The 22,236-nt window shown below is 43.6% G+C and overlaps 1 protein-coding gene across 3 annotated transcripts in view; it reads left to right on the top strand.

Moving 5' to 3' along the window:
* LMX1A (LIM homeobox transcription factor 1 alpha) overlaps window positions 1–22,236 on the top strand; it is a 163,021-nt gene that overhangs the window by 131,058 nt on the left and 9,727 nt on the right. For all 3 annotated transcript variants that reach the window (XM_056523329.1, XM_056523330.1, XM_056523331.1), the window contains 3 exons: window positions 4,097–4,329; window positions 18,988–19,151; window positions 20,592–20,669. In XM_056523329.1, coding sequence (XP_056379304.1) covers window positions 4,097–4,329; window positions 18,988–19,151; window positions 20,592–20,669 — 475 coding nt within the window. The remainder of the gene's footprint in view (window positions 1–4,096; window positions 4,330–18,987; window positions 19,152–20,591; window positions 20,670–22,236) is intronic.

Raw genomic sequence — 22,236 nt, 5'->3', positions numbered from 1 at the left:
CAGGTATAATATACACAGTGATGTCACAGTACAGGAATAATACACAGTGATGTCACAGTACAGGTATAATATATACAGTGATGTCACAGTACAGGAATAATACACAGTGATGTCACAGTACAGGGATAATACACACAGTGATGTCACAGTACAGGGATAATATACACAGTGATGTCACAGTACAGGGATAATATACACAGTGATGTCACAGTACAGGGATAATACACACAGTGATGTCACAGTTCAGGGATAATATACACAGTGATGTCACAGTACAGGGATAATATACACAGTGATGTCACAGTACAGGGATAACACACAGTGATGTCACAGTACAGGGATAATACACACAGTGATGTCACAGTACAGGGATAATACGCACAGTGATGTCACAGTACAGGGATAATACACACAGTGATGTCACAGTACAGGGATAACACACAGTGATGTCACAGTACAGGGATAATACACACAGTGATGTCACAGTACAGGGATAATACACAGTGATGTCACAGTACAGGGATAATACACAGTGATGTCACAGTACTGGGATAATATACACAGTGATGTCACAGTACAGGGATAATACACACAGTGATGTCACAGTACAGGTATAATACACACAGTGATGTCACAGTACAGGGATAATATACAGTGAGGTCACAGTACAGGGATAATACACAGTGATGTCACAGTACAGGGATAATACGCACAGTGATGTCACAGTACAGGGATAATACGCACAGTGATGTCACAGTACAGAGATAATATACACAGTGATGTCACAGTACAGGGATAATACACAGTGAGGTCACAGTACAGGGATAATACACAGTGATGTCACAGTACAGGGATAATACGCACAGTGATGTCACAGTACAGGGATAATACGCACAGTGATGTCACAGTACAGAGATAATATACACAGTGATGTCACAGTACAGGGATAATACACAGTGATGTCACAGTACAGGGATAATACACACAGTGATGTCACAGTACAGGGATAATACACACAGTGATGTCACAGTACAGAGATAATACATACAGTGATGTCACAGTACAGGGATAATACACAGTGATGTCACAGTACAGGGATAATACACACAGTGATGTCACAGTACAGGGATAATACACACAGTGATGTCACAGTACAGAGATAATACACACAATGATGTCACAGTATAATAAGGTACTGTAGTATAGCCTTTAAAGTAACATTTGTCCAGGAGATTTGCACCACATGGCTCCTGGCACTTGCATCTACTATAATACACAGCAAGCTGCTGAATGACGGTGAGTCCCAGTTCACTCAGACCGCTGGTTCTTTGGTCTCTACAGTCTCCTGAGCACTGAATTGTGATTGACTCAAAGTTGATTTTATTTTATTTGGTCCTAAATCAGCCTAGAAGAGGGTTCAGGAGAAGACAGGAGGGTCTAAAGATAAAGACGTCAGCTGGAATAGACACTGGACAGAATTGAACAACTTGCTATGGATTATAGAAGCCAAATGATGCAAAACTTTTAATAAAAACCAATTGCAAAAAAATAAATACAATAAAAAAATGCTATAAAAAATGTCCGTAGTGGCTACTAAGGAACTATCTACATGTTATCTTTATAGATAATACAGCTAATAACCATAAACTATTCCAACCGGCAATACAACCAGTACAGAGAGTACTCTGCTTATCAGCCGGTGACGTCATCTCATAGTCAGTAGGTTCCAGATCTCAGCTAGACCTACACCAGTCGTTCCAGGTTCCTTCTCCATCGTCACATGACACAGTATTAGGGAAGGGGGGAGTTGGACAATTGTACATTTTGCATGTTGTGGCCTTGGGATGAAGTGTTTGAAGATCGGACTAATGTAGGATTCTCTGGTTAAACAGCTGGACGGGATCAGACCCTGGAAAGGGTCACTGGTGGGACGTGTGGGGTTCTGCGGCTTGATGTGGCCTTGTTATCTGCAGCCATGTTATTGCTGGATTTAAGAAGATTAACTCCGTCCTGAGCTATTAATGAACTCTGTACACAGTCAGCAACTACACCCCCCAACCATTGACTCTGCGTAGAGTAGGAGGCGAAATGGGCCACCATGGAAATAATAATAATTAAAAAAAAGGATTAGCTCTTTTCTTTGTAAAATTAGATATATTATTTAAGAACTTGTTTTTACTTATTTATTTATTATTTTATTTATTTATTAATTAATCCTTTAATTTGTATTTATATTTATTTTAATTTTCTTATTTTTTATTTATGTATATACCGTATTTTTCGCCGTATAAGACACACTTTTTCTTCCCCAAAACTGGGGGGGGGGAAGTTGGTGCATCTTATACGGCGAATACACCCCTATCGCGGCGGTCCCTGCGGCCATCAACGGTCGGGACCCGCGGCTAATACAGGACATCACCGATCGCGGTGATGTCCTGTATTAACCCTTTAGACGCGGCGATCAAAGCTGACCGCCGCGTCTGAAGGGAAAGTGACACTAACCCGGCTGTTCAGTCGGGCTGTTCGGGACCGCCACGATTTCACCGAGGCGGTCCCGAACAGCGCGACTGAATAGCCGGGTTAGTGCTTACAGGACACCGGGAGGGACCTTACCTGCCTCCTCGGTGTCTTCTCCATTTAGGGATCCCCTGTATGGCCGGCGCTCTCCTTCCTCGTCATCACGTCGTCGCGTACGTGCGTCGGCGTGCGTAACGACGTGATGACGGCGATGGAGAGCGAGGATACCCGGCCGGCAGCAGAGACGTTCCGGAGCGACGGGGACATGGCGACAGCGATGGAGCGACATCCAGGGCAGCGGTGACGGGTCCGGAGCGGCGGGGACACGTGAGTATTACCTCCTATGCAGTGGTCTTCAATCTGCGCACCTCCAGATGTTGCAAAACTACAAATCCCAGCATGCCCGGACAGCCAACGGCCATGGGAGTTGTAGTTTTGCAACATCTGGAGGTCTGCAGGTTGAAGACCACTATTGGGTTCAAAATCTTAAATTTTTTTAGATTTTGCACCTAAAAATTGGGTGCGTCCCATACGCCTGTGCGTCCTATAGTGCGAAAAATACGGTATTTATCATTTTTTATTTATTTATGTTTATTTAATTTGTATTTTTTTTACATTTATATTAATTTATTTGTTTTCAATTTATTTCTTTATGTATTTTTTTATAGACCAGGGTTGCCTTCGGCTGTCCGGGCATGCAGGGAGTTGTAGTTTTGCAACAGCTGAAGACACCCTGGTTGGGAAACACCGATCTATACCATAGTGTCTCTAGCAATATTATGGTTTATTCTGATTGAACATATGGAAACACAATGGCAAAGGCTAAGACCATATAGGGGAATTGTCTCGGATCCACGGTGGATGCTGCAGAACCTTTTACTGTTGCAAAACTACAACTCCCAGCATGTTCGAAGGCTGTCTGTGCATTGCTGGGAGTTGTAGTTTTGCAACAGCTGGAGGCACATTGGTTGGCATACACTGCTCTAAGCATAGAGGACGTCCCCTGGTTATAGATACAGTAGCCCGAAAGAAGTCATACCATAGCTTTGAGGTAAGTGTCAACTAGAGATGAGCGAACTTACAGTAAATTCGATTCGTCACGGACTTCTCGGCTCGGCAGTTGATGACTTATCCTGATTAATTAGTTCAGCCTTCAGATGCTCCGGTGGGCTGGAAAAGGTGGATACATTCCTAGGAAAGAGTCTCGTAGGAATGTATCCACCTTTTCCAGCCCACCGGAGCACCGGAAAGCTGAACTAATTTATGCAGGATAAGTCATCAACTGCCGAGCCGAGAAGTTCGTGACGAATCGAATTTACTGTAAGTTCGCTCATCTCTAGTGTCAACCATATGAAGTCATTGCTAGTTATGGTATAGTGCAAATATATCACACAAGATCTTTTATATAGTGCGAATATATACCGTGCGCCATTAGTTGTAGACAGAACGCTAAATGCTCTACCAAAAGCACACACAATGGTATTCGGTGCAATTTAACCTAAGCGTGAGCTTTTTTTGTAACATTGTTGCCTTTCGACAATAAAATCTGAACACCTTCCTCTCCCTTTTTTCCTCCCAGGCTATTTGCAGTAAAATGCGGATCTTGCCTAGACGCCATCACCCCCAGCGAGTTTGTTATGAGGGCGCAGAAGAGCGTCTACCATTTGGGATGCTTCTGCTGCTGCGTGTGCGAAAGACAACTACAGAAGGGCGATGAGTTCGTGCTCAAGGATGGACAACTTCTCTGTAAGAGCGACTACGAGCGGGAGCGGGACCTGCTCAGCTTGGTCAGCCCAGCGGCCTCTGACTCAGGTAATCCATAGAAGCCACGTATCTACATATAAACATACAGCATTGGCCATATTCTATTTACACACGGCACCGTAGAACTTGCATTCCAATAAACATGGTTTGTAGTAACCTATGTATAACAAACGTGCAAATCAGAGTGGCCAATCCCACCAATTTCAACGGATTGGCCCATCTCAAGTGTATTTCCCAATGGGTAGACCAGTTTCAACCTGCCCCAATCTTCTATTTCTTCTGTCACATGGATAGCTGCTTATCAATCTCTCTCCAATGAAAAAGGTGAACTGATATTTCCAATAAGAAGGCTGAACCAAGCATGTTTCTTGTGGAGTTGAGATAAATATGTTTTTGGGCTGCCATCTTGAAAGGTTGTGTTTTTTTTTGGTTCTGTGTGTTGTAACTTTTGGCTACTCCTCTAATATTACAGGAATAGTCGCAGTTATGTGAAAGATGAAAATGAACCTATTGGTGCTTTAAGTGCAGTTACTCAATAGCGTGTAGAAAATATGCTATTTTTGGGGGGCTGGTGGTCCTTGCAGGGTGCAGATGGCTGCTGGTATCCTACCGTCAAATATAGTGCAGAGACTAAATGGGAATGCTATTTTATTAGTGGTTTAAAGATAACACGCTTCAGGGGTAACACGAAATGCCCCTGGAAAAGTTTTTCTTGTTTTTTAAACCACTAATAAAAATAGCATTTGGTTTACTCTTCTAGATGGTCACTCATTTGACACGTTACCAATCTGCGCCCAAGCAAGTATCCAGCTTTGCTTTGGCGGTTCTTTGAGCGCTGCTCAGACCCAGGAGTGGTCCCAAGTGATGGGGTTTTTCTAGGATATGCCAGCACTTTATAAGTTACGGGTGCCCAACCTCTGAGACCCACACTAATAGTGAAAATAAAAGGGACAGAGTAGACGCGTAACTGCATCCCCTTCAGAGCATTTCCTTGCAGATATAGTTGGCCAGGAGCTGCTGCAGGGAAGACATTGAAGGGAAGGCTACTAAAGCCTCCTGCTCAGCATCAGTGGTGGTCCCAGATTTAGGTTCTAACTAATTTCTTACATACAGTATTGTGGTGAGGAACTGTGTGGAAAAGCCTTGTGGGGTGTAGGTTACTTGGAGTGTTGCTGTTCTAGATATTGAAAGGGCGCTGTTAACCCTTGTCACTCGTGACGCCAGGGTGAGGGTTAAAACTCTCTAGTGATGCTGGGCCTATCGCCACCCTTCCCAAGAGCGATAGGTGAGTGCGAAATAAATAGATTTCCACAGCAGTGCTGGACTTAAAACTTGCAGAATCTTTACTGAAGATTTTCTGTATTTGCAATAACGGTAACAGTCAAGATAACAGAGTCTATTGAAACAGCACAGCAGTGATTGACAGATGCTTAGGACCGGAAAATTTGCTTTAGCTTTAGAGGATTGTATTTGCATAGATCCGTCTCTAGCGCAGGCTTAGGCTGCAAGGCTTAGGCCTAGTAATTTGTCTTGTAAGCTGCGGAGGTCCTACCTCATCCAGAATCAGCAACCCAAGAGAGAAGAGAGCGATCAAGATGGCGCAGCTCCCTTATATGGGCAGAGGCTGGCCATTTTGGATTTGTCCAATCAGCTGCCACTCACCGTTACAATGAATTGTGGGTGATCACATGTCATGAGAACCCCCAAAGGTCCTTCAGCAAACCATAGAGTTCTGCAACTTGGTCACATGACCCGCAGGTCCCGCGACGCGAACAAGGTAAGAATCTTTAATAGAGATATCTACATGTTTATTTACATAAATATTAACTAACTAAGGGGTGACGAGGGGCTAGCTAAGGTAGAGGACCCCCATTGTTCCTAGGGACTCTGACTTTGGGGACCTCACCACAAGGTAACGTATGAAATACGGTACCGGGACACCACAATAGCAACAGACCATGTGGCTGCTATGGGGCCCTTGGAGAGAGTGGGTGCCCTGTCAAGGAAAGTAAAGGGAAGTTAATACCGTCCTGGGAGGAAAAATCTACATGTAAATCTACCCAAATATGTTCAATTTATAGATACAGTTCTTTACCTATTTGGCATCTCCTGTCAGTTAAGATACATAGACGACATCCTACAAAGAGTTGTACTAGTCCACAGTAAGAAATTTGTGACTATACTGCGGATTCCACTACAGATTTTTTGATTAAAAAAAACAGCCATGTAAATCTACCCAAATATGTTAATTTTATAGACAGTTCTTTGCCTGTTTAGCATCCCCTGCCAGTCAAGATACATAGACGACGTCCTGCAAAAAGTTGTATTATTTTTTTTACTTCATTTGCTTTACTGCTTGTTACTAACAGAATCGAATAGAATACAACATGGACACTGATATTAGTAACCTCTATTATCACTAATAAACAAGTATTATTTCTGCCTGGCACATATGAGGGAATTGTTGCCTGAGGCTCGTCTCTCTCTCCATTACCATCTCTTCGTTCTCCAGGATTGGTCTTTCTTGTTCGATATCCCCCTTGTCTTGTTTTCTTTCTAATGTCTATCTTTCAAAAGGGAGTTTTTCAATAGACAAGAGGGTGAGAGAGGGAAAAGCATAAGTTAAACCCAATTTTATTGGAAAATGTAGAAAGGGGGTAGAGCTGAGCTGCGGATCCCATATGCCGGAGCTAATCTCCAAAGCTCGTACTTCAATTACAGCCTCTGTCAACTCAAACACTCAATCCTATGTAAACAGAACCGACTCGAAACCCATCCACATTTCCAATTAAGTGCCCTAACTCTGCCTCTCCATCTAATTCCCTCGCACCAAAAGAAAGAGTGATTCAATAGGCGAGAAAAAGAGAGAACGGTGGAGTGCAGCTTTATTATCTTCGGTGTCCCTTTTAGCCGTCGTCTTGTACAATGATGAGCACCTCTGCTACAATATGGACCATACAATGGTCTAGAGCCGACCAAAAGCCACTCATGCAAAGGTCACCAAACACAATATTGTTTCCTCCTTCTCAGGCCGGACTAAGACGAAGAGGGTTAAGGCTTCATTAAGGAAGCCCTCCGAGCTCCTGGGACACTCAGGATTGCGGAGATCTCACTCGTTAAATGTTGAATTAGCATCGGCCTTATGAGCCGTCTCCTTTTTTTTTTTTTTGTAGCAGGTGGTGACAAGCTGGGCGATATTAGGGTCTCAGCAGGAAGGCCGACCCCCCCCCCCCCCCATGTCTTTATGTTTGCTCTTTTTCAGTCTATCATCTTAGCGTTTGTAAGAGGGACTGTTCTTAGCAGAAGAGACGGTTTGTCGCCAAAATGGAGTCACTTTGTCTCAATCTATAGTTTAGAGGATCCCTAGAAGAAGGTGATTTTTTGATATTACAGCAGAGTATCCTAACCAGGGTGCCTCCAGCTGTTGCAAAACAACAACTCCTAGCATGCTCGGACAGCCAACGGCTGTCCGGGCATGCTGGGTGTTGTAGTTTTGCAACAGCTGGCGAACAGTTCTTGGAAAAAAGGCTACTCTAGGCATAGAGGATGTTCCCTTGTTATAGATTCGGCTGTCCAGGCATGCTGAGAGTTGTAGTTTTACAACAGCTGGAGGCACACTGGTTTGGAAACACTGCCCTAGAGGTTTCCTTCACATGGGGTCTTTCCTCTTCTGTGGTCTGGAGGATGTCTAAGCATGCTGGGAGTTGTAGTTTTGCAACATCAGGAGGGGGACACAGTTTGGGGGACCACTGTTCTAGGACATAACCCAGCCAAATGGGCTACTGCTTTGGGACAGTTGTATTGCTTTTAGAGAGGTTTTACCTGTACGAATTACATAAATATTTTGCTTTATAACATGGCCTACACCAGTGTTTCCCAACCAGGGGGCCTCCAGCTGTTGCAAATCTACAACTCCCAGTATGCCCTATAACTAACAATGAATCCATAAGGTTGACACTGACCACAATGCCATGGTATGACTTCTATAGGGCAACTGTATCTATAACAAGGAAACATCCTCTATGCCTAGAGCAGCATTTTTTTCAAACCAGTGTGCCTCCAGCTGTTGCAAAACTACAACTCCCAGGTTTCCTCCGCAGGGTTTTCTTTTCCTCTTCTGTGGGCTGGAGGATGTCCAGGAGGGCCACAGTTTGGAGACTGTGTGTGTAGGGTTGCCACTTTTCTTGCAAAAAAAATAAAAAATACTGGCCATGCTAATTTGCATGTGGATTTTGGATTTTGTCCTATAACTTTTATATTTCTCCTTTTATACAGGACTATTTTATGAGGACTCATTTTTGTTTTGATGGGACTTTTTGATCGCTTTTTTATTGATTAATTCTGGAGTTGCAGTCAGTTACTAACTACAACTCCCAGCATGCCCTGATACAGCCTGTGGCTCAGCAGCTGCGCCAAACGAAAACTACAACTCTCAGCATGTTGGACTTTATAATAGTATATAGTATAGAATAGGTCAGTGGTTCCCAACCAGGGGTATATCCAGCTGTTGCAAAACTACAACTCCCAGCATGCCCGGACAGCCAACGGCTGTCCGGGCATGCTGGGAGTTGTAGTTCTGCAACAGCTGGAGATACCTTGGTTGGGGAAAACTGGTATAGTATATGGTGCAACATTCCGGGAGTTGGAGGATTGGTTGGATAAATACCGGCTATCGCATAAATATACCGGCAGGGTGGCCAAAATACCAGCTGTGCCGGTGAACTCACGGTTTTGGTTCCGCTGAGGCCGGCAGGTTTTTTAGGCCTAGCGTGTCTTTGAAAGTTGCGTAGCTCCGTCCTGTTAGTCCGGCATCCACGAGAGCAGCAACCCATGAGAGCGATCATTGGACGCAGCTCCCTTATATGGGCAGGGGCTGGACTAACGCTAATTGGTCCATTACTGATGTCAATCACCATTACAGAGATTTGTGGTAACACGTGACCCAAGGACCTGCTAAGGTCCTACAACATACCATAGAGGTTACTAGCACGGTCACATGACCGAAGGTCCTGCGATGCTAAACAAGGTAAGTACTATACATTACTATAAAATATATATAACTATTAAATATATACATTTATTATTATTAAAGATAGACTTGAGGAGAGGCGACTAGGGGCTGTCCCACCTGAGGAACCCTACCTGATCCTAGTTACTCTGACTTTGGGGACCTCTACACTAGGTACGGTATGCAATACGGTACCGGGACACCACACTGAGATGATCACTTGGGAGATGTTGCCCCGTACCCTTGCTGCCCTGTCAGGCAGCCTCCTTCAGTGTCCCCAGGGCCCCTTGCGCCTGTTTCCCCCCTGTACATATGTTCTGCAGTGTATTGTATTATAAAATGTGTTGTATCTTTAAGAGTTATGTCATGTGATTGTTACCCAGGAGGTACCAGTGACCAGGTGACCCCAAGAGTGACCTATGGGCCCCCTGCTAGTCTCCCCATATAAGCCCTGGGTGGAGCTTCTCTCTCTTCCTGCTGAGGTCCAGTGCAGTCTTGTCTAGTGTGTGTGTCCAGAGTGTTGGAGACCTCAAAGTCCAGTCCTGCAGCCGCCATCAACTCAAGTAAGATAAAGTCACAGCTTTATGAGTCAAGTCAGTCCCTGTCATCTGTCAAGTCAGCGTGGTCTGCATTCAACTGTCCAGTCCTACTACAAGTCCCAGCAAGCCCTTAACCCCTTAAAGACCAAGGGCGTACAGGTACGTCCTTGGTCCTGCTCTTCTGATATAACGCGGGGTTACACAGTAACCCCGCGTCATATCATGGCGGGCCCGGCGTCATAGTGAAGCCGGGACCTGCCTCTAATAGCGCGCAGCGCCGATCGCGGCGCCGCACGCTATTAACCCTTTAGCCGCGCGCTCAAAGCTGAGCCGCGCGGCTAAAAGTGAAAGTGAAAGTTCCCGGCTAGCTCAGTCGGGCTGTTCGGGATAGCCGCGGCTAATCGCGGCATCCCGAACAGCTGACAGGACAGCGGGAGGGCCCCTTCCTGCCTCCTCGCTGTCCGATCGCCGAATGACTGCTCAGTGCCTGAGATCCAGGCATGAGCAGTCATCCGGCAGAATCGTTGATCACTGGTTTCTTATGAGAAACCAGTGATCAACATAGAAGATCAGTGTGTGCAGTGTTATAGGTCCCTATGGGATAACAATGATCAGTATAAGAGATCAGTGTGTGCAGTGTTATAGGTCCCTATGGGATAACAATGATCAGTATAAGAGATCAGTGTGTGCAGTGTTATAGGTCCCTATGGGATAACAATGATCAGTGTGTGCAGTGTTATAGGTCCCTATGGGACAATGATCAGTGTGTGCAGTGTTATAGGTCCCTATGGGACAATGATCAGTGTGTGCAGTGTTATAGGTCCCTATGGGACAATGATCAGTGTGTGCAGTGTTATAGGTCCCTATGGGACCTATAACACTGCACAAAAAAAGTGAAAAAAAAAAGTGAATAAAGATCATTTAACTCCTCCCCTATTAAAAGTTTGAATCACCCCCCTTTTCCAATAAAAAAAAAAACACAGTGTAAATAAAAATTAAAATAAACATATGTGGTATCACCGCGTGCGGAAATGTCCGAATTATAAAAATATATCATTAATTAAACCGCTCGGTCAATGGCGTGCGCGCAAAAAAATTCCAAAGTCCAAAATAGTGCATTTTTGGTCACTTTTTATATCATTTAAAAATGAATAAGTCCTATCAATGCAAAAATGGTACCGTTAAAAACTTCAGATCACGGCGCAAAAAATGAGCCCTCATACCGCCCCATACACGGAAAAATAAAAAAGTTATAGGGGTCAGAAGGTGACAATTTTAAACGTATTAATTTTCCTGCATGTTGTTATGATTTTTTCCAGAAGTCCGACAAAATCAAACCTATATAAGTAGGGTATCATTTTAATCGTATGGACCTACAGAATACATATCAGGTGTCATTTTTACCGAAAAATGTACTATGTAGAAACGGAAGCCCCCAAAAGTTACAAAACAGCGTTTTTTTTTCAATTTTGTCGCACAATGATTTTTTTTCCCGCTTCACCATAGATTTTTGGGCAAAATGACTGACGTCATTACAAAGTAGAATTGGTGGCGCAAAAAATAAGCCATCATATGGATTTTTAGGTGTAAATTTGAAAGAGTTATGATTTTTTAAAGGCAAGGAGCAAAAAACGAAAATGCAAAAACGGAAAAACCTCCGGTCCTTAAGGGGTTAAGGTCTCTGTGTCACTGGCCACCTCCTTGGGCCCTGGCTGAACTGTATAGACTTTACCATCTGTCTACCCTCAGTAACCGTTGTCCGTAACTTGTTGTCAGAGTCTTTATTGACCCCGTGCCTGGCCCAGGATCCAGCGGTATACCTTCTGGTGACTTTAGGCTAACCACACCCTGGCGTCACAAATACAAGGGGTTAATGCCATCTGCTCCTAGGGTAACAACATCTGCCCTCATCACACACCCCGCTACCACACTAATTTGCATAATTAATTATATATGCGTGACATCACAGGATACACATAAACGGGGGAAATTTTGTCCTATTCTGACCCCTATAACTTCTTTATTTCTCCATATACGGGCCTGTATGGGGGGGGGGCACATTTTTTTGTGCTGTGACCTGTAGTTTTTAACAGGACCATTTTTGTTTTGCTGTGACTTTTTGATCGCTTTTTTTTATTTATTTTTTTTATTAATTAAATTCGGGAATTGCAGTTAGTTACTAACTACAACTCCCAGCATGTTGGACTATATAGTAGTATATAGTATAGGTCAGTGTTTCCCAACCAGGGGTGCCTCCAGCTGTTGCAAAACTACAACTCCCAGCATGTTGGACTATATAGTAGCATATAGTATAGGTCAGTGTTTCCCAACCAGGGGTGCCTCCAGCTGTTGCAAAACTACAACTCCCAGCATGCCCGGACAGCCGTTGGCTGTCCGGGCATGCTGGGAGTTGAAGTTTTGCAACAGCTGGAGGCACTCTGGTTGGGAAACACTGACATATACTACTATATAGTCCAACATGCTGGGAGTTGTAGTTTTGCAACAGCTGGAGGCACTCTGGTTGGGAAACACTGGTATAGCATATGGTGCAACATTCCGGTAGTTGGAGGATTGGTTGGATACATTTTTAGTATAAAAATACCGTCAGGATGGCCAAAATACCGTCTGTACCGGTAAAATAGCGGCCAGGTGGCAACCCTAGCTGCAGCTGGTCCTGCTCAAAGTGCTCGTCTTGGAATCAGGAAGAGGAAAGAGAGCAGAGGATCAGGGCTAAGAAAGGATGGCTTTTTTTTTCTTTTTTCCCCGCCCCAGCACCATAATATTTTTTGGGGAAAAAATGGATAAACCCTTTAATCAATTGACAGAATACTCCTCCTAAATGTCCTTTTTTTAGTTGGATGCAGAGACAGAATATAACCTTTCATGGCTACATGGTGTTTAAAAGGGTTATCGAGAGATCAAAAGTTATCCCCTAGCCACAGGATAGGAGCTAACTAGCTGATCACTGGGGTCTGACTACTGAGACCATCACCAATCATGAAAATGTAGATCAATTGCCCCAGAGTTAAAGGGGTTATCCAGGAAAAAACTTTTTTTTTTAAATATATATATATATATATCAACTGGCTCCAGAAAGTTAAACAGATTTGTAAATTACTTCTATTAAAAAATCTTAATCCTTTCAGTACTTATGAGCTTCTGAAGTTAAGGTTGTTCTTTTCTGTCTAAGTGCTCTCTGATGACACGTGTCTCGGGAACCGCCCAGTTTAGAAGCAAATCCCCATAGCAAACCTCTTCTAAACTGGGCGTTTCCCGAGACAGGTGTCATCAGAGAGCACTTAGACAGAAAAGAACAACCTTAACTTCAGAAGCTCATAAGTACTGAAAGGATTGGGATTTTTTAATAGAAGTAATTTACAAATCTGTTTAACTTTCTGGAGCCAGTTGATATATAAATTTTTTTTGTTTCCTGCATAACCCCTTTAATGAAGAATCTTTGTTCATGCTCGGCCACCACTCCATCCATTCTCTATGGGTCTTCTGAACGATCCTGAGTGTTCATGCTACTGCTATATGTCCTCTATGTGAATGAAGCAGTAGAAATTGACCACCGTTCTTATAATTGGCGGGGGTCCCAACAGTTGGACCCCCCCATTGATCAGTTAGTAATCACCTATTTGGCGGATAAAAGATACATTTTAATCTTAGGATAGTTCCTTTAAAGCCTTTACTGTCATTAAAAAGAACTTTTGACATGCATAAAGTCGTTGATCGCACCAGGTCTCAGTCCTGACGTGATCATGAGTTATTAGTTGGGGAAGTGGGTGGCATTGTGCTCCGCTCCCCAGCTGACCAAGAGATCTGTCCATTTCTCTGCATACGAGTCTATTGGACTTAGTAGAAAGAAGTATCCAGCACCGGGAAAGCAGGTAAAATCCGTCACCTACGCTCCTGTGTACCCATTTTATTCAGATGCCACAATAAAGCTACGGATTTTACCTGCTTTCCCGCAGTTGCGTCTCCAGCATTCATATTTAGGGGGGGCACATGGGGGGCCAGTGACAAAAGTGGGGGGGGCAATTTTAAAACGTGTGTGTGTGTATGTGTATATATATATATATATATATATATATATATATATATATATATATTTTTTTCTATATAAATATCATAAATAAATTTATATATATATATATATATATAAATAAATATACACACACTGTGCAGAACATGTTTAATTAAAAGAAATTTTTTATTTTTTTTATTAAAAATCTTCATACATTCTTGTTGCACAATGATTATTTTTTTTCCCCATTTTTGCCGTAGATTTTTGGGTAAAATGACTGATGTCATTACAAAGTAGAATTGGTGGCGCAAATAATAAGCCATGATGTGGATTTTTAGGTGCAAAATTGAAAGGGTTATGATTTTTAAAAGGTAAGGAGGAAAAAACAGAAGTGCAAAAACGGAAAAACGCTGAGTCCTTAAGGTGTTAAAACTAATAAATCTAGCTAATGATTTATACAGCACTGTGGGAGCAGGCACTGTGTGTACACATACGCCTTGTGTCCTTAGGGCTCATTTACGCTGCGGATCCCCTGACAATGGACCCTACAGTGCTGCCTCCATCTGTGCCTGCTCAAAACAGCAATCCTCCGCTACGAGCAGACACGCTTTCATGTGTATACTCGCGCACATCGCGGCTGCTCTCGGCCTAGGAGGAGCGGCCATGATGTCTGCTCGTAGCGGAGGATTGTCGTTATGAGCAGCACAGATGGAGGCAGCACTGTAGGGTCCATTGTCGGTGGATCTGCAGCGTAAAATACACTGTGGATCCACCCCTGAATGAGCCCTTAGGATACGTTCACACGTACAGGATCTGCTGTATATTTTTTGCAGCTGATTTTTCTGCCTATTGAAGCTAATAGGTTGCAAAATCAGCTGCACAAAATATGCAGCAAAAATATGCAGCAGATCCTGTACATGTGAATGTACCCTTAAGGGGTTAATGATAAACTAGCAGTGTGTTCACATGTTGTCCTTCCAGAGGGGTCACTTTCCCTCCTCCAGTGTCCACAGGTCACCAACAGGTCACATTACCAGAACAATTTATGGAAAAATCGCGGCAAAAATTGCAAAAAACTGCGATTTTTCCCCAAATATTGTTCTGATAATGGGACCAGTGGACACTGGAGGAGGGAAAGTGACCCCACTGGACTGCTATTATACACATGACCCAGCCCCAGGATATACTGCTGATCAGGGGGGAGAGAGGGAGGACACGGGACATCACTCACCTCACATGAAGCTGCTCTGTGTTCCGGAGGCCTGTCAGCTCTCAGCCCCGCCCTCTCCAGTCTTGGGGCGGAGCCATCATCAGGACCTTCATCCCTGCTCTGCCTGTCTCTGCTAATGATACGCAGACCAGGAGCAGCCAGGGATATCCTCAGCAGCTGCAGCAGGCTCTTTACCCAGCCGGTCAGTCCGCCCCTGGCCCCATACTAGTATCGGGACAGCCCTATTTATTTTAAATTGGGGGGGCACAAGGGGGGCACGGCCTGATCTAGGGGGGGCCATGGCCCCCTCTGGCCCCCCCCCTAGGGACGCCACTGCTTTCCCGGTGCTGGATACTTCTTTCTACTGCTGTTCATTTTGGAAGGGTACGCCACCCCCCAGTTTAAGCACAGGAGCAGGGACGAGGATTGGAGTGGAATTGTAAAGCACTAGTCTATAGGACTTAGGGTACATCTCTTGATCGCATTACACTTAGGCTGCAGAGATTGAGGACGAGACATGAGGACGAGACATGAGGACGGGACATGAGGACGGGACATGAGGACGGGACATGAGGACGGGACATGAGGTCGGGACATGAGGTCGGGACATGATGAAGGGATACTGTATGAGGACAGGGTATGAGGTCAGGATGTGAGGACGAGAGAATCATTGTTGCTTTTCCTCTCCCACAAGATTTAGGGTACGTTCACACGAGCGGATCCACAACGTATATTATGCTGCAGATCCGCCACTGAAGGACCCCTGCTGGTGCGGAGTGCGGAGTGGCAATTTGGCGCTACGAGCAGACACTGCTGCGATGTGCGAGTTGCCGCGCATGCGCGGTGTACCCGCACACATCGCGGCCTCTCCCCCTGCTCCCTGAGCTAGGCCGAGAGCAGCCGCGGTGTGCGAGTATACTGCGCATGCGTGCGGCGACTCACACATCGCAGTGTGTATGCTCGTAGCGGCAGATTGCCACTCCGCTCAGGTACCTGTAAAGGCAGCATACAGCGGTCCTTCATCGGCGGATCCGCAGCGTAATCCGCGCTGAGGATCCGCTTGTGTGAACGTATAGGAAGACTGAACAACTCTGTGTTATATACCAGACTCTTCAAAATCCGTATTGAAATTACTGTTGGAAAGAGTTAAATCATTTAGATCCCACCACTGTGCACTTTCACGACCTTCATACCTCTAGTATCTAAGTATCTTACAGCCATTACCTTTTTGTATTATGTCACAACCAATTTGCCGCTGTTCTAAGCTGTAATTAATTCAGACAGGACAGAAGGACAAATAAGTAAATAACTTTACTTTAAATATATATATATATATATATATATATATATATATATATATTCCAACGTAAATCCTTTGGCGCCTGTATAAAAGATACATTATGTCTAAATGATGATAGTGATGCCGTAAATCACAGGCGGATGGGGGAAACCTGCGCATCTATCATCCGCTACTATGTTATTAATTACCATAATCCTTACATCTTGCCGCCGTCCTCCATATCAAGCCCCTATAGACGTATAAATTCCCTCTTTTAATTCGGCCATCATTTCCTTTCCAGATCGGCCGTAATGGAACTAAAGAAAAAAGCGCTGTGAATAATTCATGCTCCATTATAGGTAGCTGAGGATCTGAAATATTCATTAGTTTTCTCTGATAAGTTTTACAGTCTCCATCGCCTTGTGACAAAATATACAAAAATAGGTGTAGACCGCTACAATGTAACAATGGCGTATGGTTACACACTAGTTCTTCTGCCTGCAGGATCCTCATTACATTGAGCAGTAGTCTCCAAATGGTGGCCCTCCAGATGTTGCAAAACTACAACTCCCAGCATGCCCGGACAGCCGTTGGCTGTCCGGGCATGCTGGGAGTTGTAGTTTTGCAACATCTGGAGGGCCACAATTTGGAGACCACTCACATAAAGCGTCTATCTCTCTGGAGGACCTGTCCTTTACATTATGCAGAAGACACATTGATGTCAATGGACATTGTGTAATGCCTGATTTCCCCCTGTGGTGGCGCTGCAGGGAAACTGGACACTTGCTGCTGATCGCTGGGCTTTCCAGCACTTTGTGATCTGCTGATTGTTAAGCGACATTTCTATGAAATAGGGATTGTCCAAAGTGGGGATCTCCCCTTTAAAGGTTTTTTTTTCGCATTGAAAAGATCCCTGATGAAGAGTGGATAGCAGAAACAGGTTGGGCTATGGCAGGGGGTAGTCATCTGGAGACCTACAGTGGGACCACAGGATGGGTGCAAAGCGTGCTTATATGGGTTGTGTTACCTTAACTTAGTGATCTCCAACTTGTGGACCTCCATCTGTTGCAAACACTACAACTCCCAGCATGCCAAAACAGGTTACAGCTGTCTGGTTATGCTGTGAGTTATAGTTTTGCAACAACTGGAGGACTAAAGGATGTTACTAAAGGTTCCAATTTTAGTAACCCCTGGTGTAGACCAGTGTTTCCCAACAGAGTGCCTCCAGCTGTTGCAAAACTACAACTCTCAGCATGCCCAGAAAGTCAACCACCAATCCGGAACTTACAAAGGGTCATCTCCTCCAGCATTTAGAAGAGGGAAAAACCCCTGTGAAAGAAACCTCTAGGGCAGTGTTTCTGAACCAGTGTGGCTCCAGCTGTTGCAAAACTACAACTCCCAGCATGCCCAGACAGCCTTCGGCTGTCCGGGCATGCTGGGAGTTGTAGTTTTTCAACAGCTGGAGGCACACTGTTTGGGAAACGCTGCTCTAGGCATAGAGGATTTCATACCATGGCATTGTGGCCAGTGTCAACCTTATGGAGTAATAGTTGTAGGGCATGCTGGGAGTTGTAGTTTTGCAACAGCTAGAGGTGCCCATGTTTGGGAAACACTGGTGCAGACTAAGTTATAAAGAATAAATTTATGAAATGCATAGAAGAAAAATCACTTAAAAGACCACCTATTTGAGAAGACCAATCCCTTTTTTCCCCAGACCAGATTTTCAGTTCCATCATACAGTAGACATACATGACAATTTCGGTTCCATCATACAATACCAGATTTTCGGTTCCATCATACAATATACATGCATGACATTTTGGGTTCCATCATACAATACCAGATTTCGGTTCCAGCATACAATATACATACATGACATTTTCGGTTTTATCATACAATATACATACATGACAATTTCGGTTCCATCATACAATACCAGATTTTCGGTTCCATCATACAATATACATGCATGACATTTTGGGTTCCATCATACAATACCAGATTTTCGGTTCCATCATACAATATACATACATGACATTTTCGGTTCCATCATACAATACCAGATTTTCGGTTCCAATATACAATATACATGCATGACATTTTGGGTTCCATCACACAATACCAGATTTTCGGTTCCGTCATACAATATACATACAGGACATTTTCGGTTCCATCATAAAATACCAGATTTTCGGTTCCATCATACAATATACATACATGACATTTTCGGTTCCATCATACAATACCAGATTTTCAGTTCCATCATACAATATACATACATGACATTTTGGGTTCCATCATACAATACCAGATTTCCAGTTCCATCATACAGTATACATGCCTGACATTTTCGGTTTCATCATACAATTACAGATTTTTGTTTCCATCATACGATAAACATACATTATCGGTTCCATTATACAATATACATACATTACATTTTCGGTTCCATCATAAAATACCAGATTTTTGTTTCCATCATACTATAAACATGCATGACGTTATCAGTTCCATCATACAATACCAGATTTTCGGTTCCATCATACAATATACATACATGAGAAGACCACTCCCTTGAAAAGACCATTTGTCAGAGTGGTGGAATCACTGGTTTTATATGATCTCCCACTTCTTGTCTTGTAGGGAAGAGCGATGATGATGAAGATGGGAGCAAATTTGAAGACGGGAAAGGAACAGAGGACAGTAAAGATCAGAAACGGCCGAAGAGACCGAGGACCATCCTGACCACCCAGCAGAGGAGGGCGTTCAAGGCTTCCTTTGAGGTCTCCTCCAAACCCTGCCGAAAGGTGAGATGGTGCTGGCCTTATTGTATCTCATTTTGCCAGATGTGACAAGTGCAAACATTTGGCAAATAGTCTCTGAAACATGATTTAAAGGGGTACTCCAGAGATTTTTTTTTTTTTTCAAATCAACTGGTGCCAGAAAGTTATAAAGATTGTAAATTACTTCTATACAAAACCCTTAATCAATCCAGTACTTATCAGCTGCTGTATACTACAGAGGAAGTTGTGTAGTTCTTTCCAGTCTGGCCACAGTGCTCTCTGCTGCCATCTCTGTCTGTGTCAGGAAATGTCCGGATCAGGAGAGGTTTGCTATGGGGATTAGTTCCTGCTCTGGAAAGTTCCTGACATGGACAGAGGTGTCAGCAGAGAGCACTGTGGTCAGACTGGAAAGAACTACACAACTTCCTGTAGAGCATGCAGCAGCTGATAAGTACTGGAAGGATTAAGATGATTAAATCTAAGTAATTTACAAATCTGTATAACTTTCTGGCACAAGTTGATTGGAAAACACACAGCGGCCAATCACACATTTTCACAGATTTCTTTCTTCTTTTTGGAGAAAAAGATAATTTGCATATATTTTTTTTCTCCCATGGAGCATTGCAGCAAAATAAGTCTGATCAATGAGACTCAGTCCCCCGTCACGCAACAATGTTTAGGAAAATGAAATAGTGCCTAATAGACCCCATTGCCACAGAGTCTATTGCAGGGGTCCTGGGGGGAAAAAAAAGTGCAAGATTTTTACTCAAGGGCTGGTCCTGCAGAACTCCTGCTAATGGGAACGGTGTTCCTGCTCTGGAATAAGTGCAGGAACTCCGTTCCCACATGTTTCTGTAGGACTTGAGCCCTGGTCTATTGAGGTTCAGCACTATTGCTGAAAATATAGAATTTTTGATCGCGGCTCCGGATGGCAATTATGTAGCCCGGTGTTTTCCAACCAGGGTGCCTCCAGCTGTTGCAAAACTACAACTCCCAGCATGCTCGGACAGCCTTTGGCTGTCCGGGCATGCTGGGAGTTGTAGTTTTGCAACAGCTGGAGGCACCCCGTTTGGGAAACACTGATATAAACCTCTTGTTGTAGCAGTCTGATTCGGAGTTTCGGGCAATATGAAGGTGTATCCTGAAGCCTATATACTATATACATCCAATAAGTGAATGTAATGTCCTGTACATACAGGTGGCTGGTAGAGACTGTGCAGAGGGAACTTATCAGGGATCACAGTGCAATACATTTGCTGCATCTTTATTCTCAGGATTGGTGGAGGTCCCAGAAGTCAGACCCCCATCGACCATAAAGTGATGGCTTATAGTTCCTACATTTCATTACTTTAAATGATGGGAAAACCCTTTAAGGTCTTTTGGTTGTCATTAGGTTCTCTATACATTGTACACATTGCTATATAACATTCTATACACTGACTTCCCGATGTTTTCCTTATGAAGGTGAGGGAGACACTTGCTGCAGAAACTGGTCTAAGTGTCCGCGTGGTGCAAGTCTGGTTCCAGAATCAAAGGGCAAAGGTAAGAAGCCTAAACCATGTATGGCTACCTAATATGACTCCACTCCTCGCTGCCCGATCTGGCTCCTTGCAGGAGACAGTCTCCATAGACTTACAGTGAAGTCTGTGTCTGATCAGGCACAGAGGGGCTGTAGACTTTGTAAGGCCCTTAGGTGAAACTCGAACATGAGGCCCTCACTGACACTCATAAATAAAAAAATATATTCAAGCTGTGAGATGGTCGCACCCAGGGGAAGGCAAAGTATTACGCAGTAGTTAGGTAACCCCCACCCATAAGGTAGATGCCCCAGTAGTTAGGTAATACCCCCATTAAAGGGCAAAGGTAAGAAGCCTAAACCATGTATGGCTACCTAATATGACTCCACTCCTCGCTGCCCGATCTGGCTCCTTGCAGGAGACAGTCTCCATAGACTTACAGTGAAGTCTGTGTCTGATCAGGTACAGAGGGGCTGTAGACTTTGTAAGGCCCTTAGGGGAAACTCGAACATGAGGCCCTCACTGACACTCATAAATAAAAAAAATATATTCAAGCTGTGAGATGGTCGCACCCAGGGGAAGGCAAAATATTAAGCAGTAGTTAGGTAACCCCCACCCATAAGGTAAATGCCCCAGTAGTTAGGTAATACCCCCATTAAAGGGGTATTCCAGGCAAAAACTTTTTTATATATAGTTTAGAAGAGGTTTGCTATGCGGATTTGCTTCTAAACTGGGCGTTTATCGAGACAGGTGTCATCAGAGAGGACTTAGTCAGAAAAGAACAACCTTAACTTCAGAAGCTCATAAGTACTGAAAGGATTAAGATTTTTTTTTTTTATAGAAGTAATTTACAAATCTGATTAACTTTCTGGAGCCAGTTGATATATAAAAAAAAGTTTTTTCCTGGATAACCCCTTTAAGTAGAAGCCCCCAGTATGTAGGTAATTCCCTCCTGCCCCAATTGGGTAGGTTGATTTTAATTTTTTAGGAGGGGGGAAGTTAACAGAAGATGAGGACCCTGTGAAAACAAGGCCTTAAGTAGCCGCCTAACATGCCTAATGGTAAAACCGCCTCTGATCAGGCAGCAAGTCGTGGAGTGAAAAGCACAGCTGTGCACTTGTCCCCGTTCTATCTAGAGATCGTGGGGGTCTCAGGACCAATCAAACCTTTTAACATTTCTATTTACCTGATTTTTTGTAGATGTCACTATTATTATTATAATTTTTTTTTTTATTGTTAATAATAATAATAATAATAATAATAGGGATAATAATAATCTGATATTTTGTCTTCTTGCGGATCCATCTCTCATTAAGTCTTGTCAAGGGGGACCTATACCCCGAAAGAATAAAATGTACTAAATTAATTTAAAAGGGGTACTCCGGTGGAAAACTTTTTTTCTTAAATCAACTGGTGCCAGAAAGTTAAACAGATTTGTAAATGACTTCTATTAAAAAAAAATCATAATCCTTCCAGTACTTATTAGCTGCTGAATATTACAGAGGAAATTCTTTTCTTTTTGGAACACAGAGCTCTCTGCTGACATCACGAGCACAGTGCTCTCTGCTGACATCTCTGTCCATTTTAGGAAC

The sequence above is a fragment of the Hyla sarda genome, chromosome 6 (assembly GCF_029499605.1).
Source record: "Hyla sarda isolate aHylSar1 chromosome 6, aHylSar1.hap1, whole genome shotgun sequence".
NCBI lineage: Eukaryota > Metazoa > Chordata > Amphibia > Anura > Hylidae > Hyla > Hyla sarda.
The sequence above is the reverse complement of the archived record's forward strand: the minus strand, read 5'-3'. Positions and strand labels throughout refer to the sequence as shown.